Here is a 6,000-nt window from a genome sequence, read left to right as displayed (position 1 = left end):
ACCGCTGGCGGGAATATAGCGGTAAAATTTTGCGGAAAATTTGGCTCTTTGTGAATAGAGCCCATTGAGGCCTCTTTTCCACAAACTGTTGAGCTGTGTGCTCAGCAAGCAGTTACCAGGCAGCAGTGAGCAGTTACCAGGCAGCAGCAACCAGTTACCAGGCAGCAGCAAGCAGTTGTGAGAGTCTGAGAGGCATTTCACTGCCTAGAAACAGTCCGTGGAAAAGAGACCTAACTGTAGTGAATGGGATCAGCAGCGCAGATGGTGTGCAATTGCATACAATTTCCATGCAAGCAAAGGTTCTGCCCACAGCCTGGTTGTGTCAGGTGCACCACAGCTTAGGCTAGGATGCCGAACACTAACCTTCCCCTTTACCTCTGCCCAAGGGGAGTGGTGCAGGAGTGATGTCAACTTGGTGTAAGGAGAACAATGCGCTTTGCCAGACATTGGCACAATTGGGCCTCTTTTCCACAGACAGTTAATAAGCAGTGAAATGCCCCTTAAAGGGCAACTGAAATGAGAGGGATATGGAGGCTGCCGTACTTATTTACTTTTAAACAATACCAGTTCCCTGGCAGCCCGACTGTTCTATTTAGCTGCAGTAGTGTCTGAATAACGCCTGAAACAACAGTTTTTCTGACAGTAATGTCAGAAACACCTGATCTGCATCTGCTGCATGCTTTTTCGGGGTCTATTACTTAAAGGAGAACTGTAGTGAGAGGTATATGGAGGCTGCCATATTTATTTCCTGTTAAGCAATACCAGTTGCCTGGCTGTCCTGCTGATCTATTTGGCTGAAGTAGTGTCTGAATCACACCAGAAACAAGCATGCAGCTAATCTTGTCATATCTGCCAAAATTGTCAGAAAAACATGATCTGCTGCATGCTTGTTCAGGGGCTATGGCTGAAAGTATTAGAGGCAGAAGATCAGCTGGATAGCCAGGCAACTGGTATAGCTTAAATGGAAATAAATATGGCAGCCTCCATACACCTCTCTCTACATTTCTCCTTTAGGCCTCTTTACCACGAACTTTTTCTAGGCAGTGAAATGCCTCTCAAACTCTCAGAACTGCTCACTGCTGCCTGGTAACTGCTTGCTGAGCACACAGCTCAACAGTTCGTGGAAAAGAGGCCTAAATCTGACAGGGTAGTATCGGTGGTTGCTGTACACATGCTAGATTCTCGGCAGAGGTGGTCATTTCATCTGAACTCCTGTACCTAAGGCCCCTTTTCCATGAGCAGTTGATAGGCGAAAAAAGCCCCTCAAACTCTCATAACTGCTTGCTACTGCCTGGTAACTGCTCAATGCCGCCTGACAACTGCTTGCTGAGCACACAATACAACTGCCCATGGAAATGAGCCCTAAAGCAGAGTACATACGTAAGATCAGTCTTTGAAAAACAACAATTGATTTGCTGATAATCATAAAATCACTGGTACTAGTCTAGTTTAGGGGACCCAGCCGGAAATCTCATAGGGAAATTCCACTAACGTGATTGGGTAGACAGCACCCTCTCGAACTACTAGGTTTCCAATAGGTTGTAGTAAACTACGCCCACACTATTCGACCAATCACAACCCTTTGTGCTGTGATTGGAGAACGGTTCTCTATGCAGTTTCCTGCTGGGTCCCCTAAACTAGCCTAGCGCCAAACAAGTTTCCGTAGAATGTTATGAGAGATGGTAATACCACTTTAAATACGCAAAGTGAAATCTGCTCCTTGCAGGATAAGCTCTAAGTCCATCTTCCTCTCCAACAGGCTGTTTGCATCCCCAGGCAAGAGAGAGTTATGAATGTTCAGCGATGGTGGTGTGTAGTACGCGCTGAGAATGTTCCATATGTCTTGTGATATCTGACCTAGAGGGCCGTGAATGAAGAGTTTGTAAATGAAGCGAGGAAACCCCTTGAAGTGTAAATGTTCCTCAGATTAGGCCTTTCACATGATTCTTGACTTTCCCCTTTCTAACTTGTGATCTCTCAGCTATGAAAGAGCTGCAGTCACGCCTCTCATAAAACAGAGTGGAAGTCCGGAGACTCCTCCACAACAAGCACCAGCCACCAGCCTAGTATGACCCTATCCGAACATGTGGAGTACCAACAACCTACAGTGGTGGTGGCCAGCACCAGCCTACAGCCATCGGCAAAGGGCATGTTGGATTACAGCAGCAGCATCAGCAGCCTTGAGCAGATGGACGAGGGGGTCTTCCAGCTGGTGGAGCCCCCCAGGAGGTCCACTGGCAGGCTGATCATGCACAGCATGGCCATGTTTGGCCGAGAGTTTTGCTACGCCGTGGAGGCGGCCTTCGTGACTCCGGTGCTGCTCAGTGTTGGCCTCCCGAAGAGTTTGTACAGTTTTGTCTGGCTCATTAGCCCCATCCTGGGCTTTGTCCTGCAGCCGGTGGTGGGATCTGCAAGCGATCACTGTCATTCTTCATGGGGGAGGCGCAGGCCCTATATTCTCACCATGGGGATTTTAATGGTTCTGGGCATGGCGCTCTACCTCAACGGAGACACAGTTATATCTGGTAAGTAACATCTATGATTTTTTTGCCACTAGTCAAGTTTAGGGGATCCCTTTTGAAATCTCCTAGAGAAATTCCACTAACATGATTGGGTGGACAGCGCCCTCTCACACTTTTAGGTTTCAGGTACTGGTGTGTACACACTTGAAAGATAAATGAAAGATCACAGACCAATTTTACCCCCTTCCATGTAGTATGAGAGCCATACTCTACACAGTCTATTCTATGGAGCTTTAAGGTGCATACACACATCAGACTATAGTCTTTGGAAACTGAAAGATCACAGACCAATCTTACCACCCTTCATGTAGTATGAGAGCCATACCTTCACAGTCTATTCTATGGAGCTGAACTCCACATCAGAAAAAAATCTTTGCAAGATGCTGCACACACAGATGCTGTACAGACCCAAAAGATCAGTATCTGCAAAAGATCTGTTCCTGCAAAATGCATTCATAGTCTATGAGATCTGCAGATCATCATACACACCTTGTTTAACAACCATTCATCTGCATATCTGACAATCATCTGCAGATCTAAAAATCCTTCCTGGTGGATCTAATCTGCAGATTAATGTCTGTTAAACAAAGTGTGTATGAGATCTGCAGATATCATAGACTATGAATGCATTTTTTTGCAGGAATGGATCTTTTGAAAGAACAGATCTTCTGCAGATACTGATCCTTTGAATGTGTACGGGCATCTTTGTGTGCAGCATCTTGCAAAGAGTTTTTATCCGATGGAGAGTAAAGGCTCATACACACATCAGACTATAGTCTTTAGAAACTGAAAGATCACAGACCAATCTTACCACCCTTCCTGTAGTATAAGAGCCATACTCTACACAGTCTATTCTATGGAGCTGAACTCCCCATCAGAAAAAAAATCTTTGCAAGATGCTGCACACACAGATGCTGTACAGACACAAAAGATCAGTATCTGCAAAAGATCTGTTCCTGCAAAAAATCCATTCCTGCAAATTGCAATGATAGTCTATGAGATCTGCAGATCATCATACACACATGATTTAACTGACATTCATTTGCAGATCAGATCCACCAGGATGGATTTTCAGATCTGCGGATGATTGCGTGATCTGCAGATGAATGTCAGTTAAATCATGTGTGTATGATGATCTGCAGATCTCATAGACTATCATTGCAATTTGTAGGAATGGATTTTTTGCAGGAACAGATCTTTTGCAGATACTGATCTTTTGTGTCTGTACAGCATCTGTGTGTGCAGCATCTTGCAAAGATTTTTTTTCTGATGGGGAGTTCAGCTCCATAGAATAGACTGTGTAGAGTATGGCTCTTATACTACAGGAAGGGTGGTAAGATTGGTCTGTGATCTTTCAGTTTCTAAAGACTATAGTCTGATGTGTGTATGAGCCTTTACTCTCCATCGGATAAAAACTCTTTGCAAGATGCTGCACACAAAGATGCCCGTACACATTCAAAGGATCAGTATCTGCAGAAGATCTGTTCTTTCAAAAGATCCATTCCTGCAAAAAAATGCATTCATAGTCTATGATATCTGCAGATCTCATACACACTTTGTTTAACAGACATTAATCTGCAGATTAGATCCACCAGGAAGGATTTTTAGATCTGCAGATGATTGTCAGATATGCAGATGAATGGCTGTTAAACAAGGTGTGTATGATGATCTGCAGATCTCATAGACTATGAATGCATTTTGCAGGAACAGATTTTTTGCAGATATTGATCTGTTGCATGTGTACAGCATCTTTGTGTACAGCATCTTGCAAGGAGTTTTTATCCGATGGGGAGTTCAGCTCCATAGAATAGACGGTGTAGAGTATGGCTTTCATACTACATGGAAGGGGGTAAAATTGTTCTGATATCTTTCATTTATCTTTCAAGTGTGTACACACCATAAGTTGTAGTAAACAACGCCCACACTATTCAGCCAATCACAATGCTTTGTGCTGTGAGGGTACTGTCCCCTATGACGTCTCCTGCTGGGTCCCTTAAAGTAGACTAGTGATGCTTTTTTTCCCCCTCCTGTGTATTGCATGATTCTGGATTCCAATGTGCCAGTTTTGTTTGTACAGTGAGCATTAACTTCCATGGGATGAACCATTTCTTTGCAGAGGTCTATGGCTGGTCAGTGAGAGGCAAACAACTGATGTGATGAGTTGATGCAGGATGATGCAAATTCTGTGTGCAAGTTTATGCATCTAGAAAATAGGTTGACTGAATTCTGCTAACGTGGCATACCATTGGTCCACTTTCAGGCCTCTTTTCCACGGACTGTTGATAGGCAGTGAAATGCTTCTCAAACTCACACAATTGCTCACTGCTGCCTGGCAACTGCTTGTTGCTGCCCGGTAAGGCCTCTTTTCCACGAACTGTTGATAGGCAGTGAAATGCCGAATACACAGCTCAACAGTTCGTGGAAATCAGGCCTCTTTTCCAAGGACTGTAGAACTGTGTGCTCAGCAAGCAGTTACCAGGCAGCAGTGAGCAGTTGTGAGAGTTTGAGAGGCATTTCACTGCCTATCAACAGTCTGTGGAAAAGAGGCCTAAAAGTAAATGATTGATACCTGTTAGCCTGATATGTTATACAGCTGTCAGGTAATCTATAAGGATGATCAACAAGATGCTAATTTTCTGTACAGATGATCACTGAGATGTTGATTAATTCTGAGTTGATGCAAATGTATGCAGCTTAAAGTAAACCTGAGACAAAAGGAGGGAAAAGTATTATACATACCTGGGCCTCCTCTGCGCAGGTCACTCGCTCCGGCCTCCTCTGCGCAGGTCACTCGCTCCGGCCTCCTCTGCGCAGGTCACTCGCTCCGGCCTCCTCTGCGCAGGTCACTCCCTCACCGCCATCCAAAGCCTCCTGCATTGCGATTAGCAATCGTCGCTAGTGATTTGCTAATCGCAATCACTAGTGATTTGTATGAGCATTTTGTAAGCAATTTTATGAGCGTTTTCTGGTGATTTTGGTAGCGATTTTAAAAAGTGTAAGCGTTTTGCTCACAAAATTGCTCTGTTGGGTTTGAGCTCTTAATCCAGTTCAGCCCAGGAGAATTCCACTTCCTGTAGAGCTAAAACATGGTTCCAAAGATGAAATCCATGCTCCTCTCCATGATATCAATAGTATGGTTGAGATGACCCAGCGATAAAGTTCATAGAGAAATTCTACTAATGTGATTGGGTGGACAGCACCTACGTGAAATGTAAAGAGGAACTCCAGTGAAAATAATATAGTAAAAAAAGTGCTTAATTTTTTACCATAATTATGTATAAATGATTTAGCCAGTGTTTGCTCATTGTAAAATCTTTCCTCCCCCCGATTTACATTCTGACATTTATTACATGGTGACATATTTTTACTGTGGGCAGGTTATGTAGCTGCTCCTAGCTGTTTTGGCTCTTAGAGACAGCTGTAAACAGCTATTTCCTGTCTGTGAACCTTGTTACATTGTAACAAACTACCAAAAGTA

General features: G+C 44.0%; 1 protein-coding gene across 1 annotated transcript in view; it reads left to right on the top strand.

Annotated features, from left to right (window-relative positions):
• Nucleotides 1-1,777: 1,777 nt before the first annotated feature.
• Nucleotides 1,778-6,000, top strand: part of SLC45A2 (solute carrier family 45 member 2) — a 158,081-nt gene continuing 153,858 nt past the window's right edge. Inside the window, exon 1 of the mRNA XM_068251248.1 lies at nucleotides 1,778-2,525. Within this exon, the coding sequence (XP_068107349.1) occupies nucleotides 2,069-2,525 (457 nt within the window). The 5' untranslated portion in view covers nucleotides 1,778-2,068. The remainder of the gene's footprint in view (nucleotides 2,526-6,000) is intronic.

This window comes from Hyperolius riggenbachi, chromosome 1, assembly GCF_040937935.1.
Source record: "Hyperolius riggenbachi isolate aHypRig1 chromosome 1, aHypRig1.pri, whole genome shotgun sequence".
In the NCBI taxonomy this organism is placed as follows: Eukaryota; Metazoa; Chordata; class Amphibia; order Anura; family Hyperoliidae; genus Hyperolius; species Hyperolius riggenbachi.
Note: the sequence above shows the minus strand (reverse complement) of the source record. Positions and strands in the feature narration are given on the sequence as shown.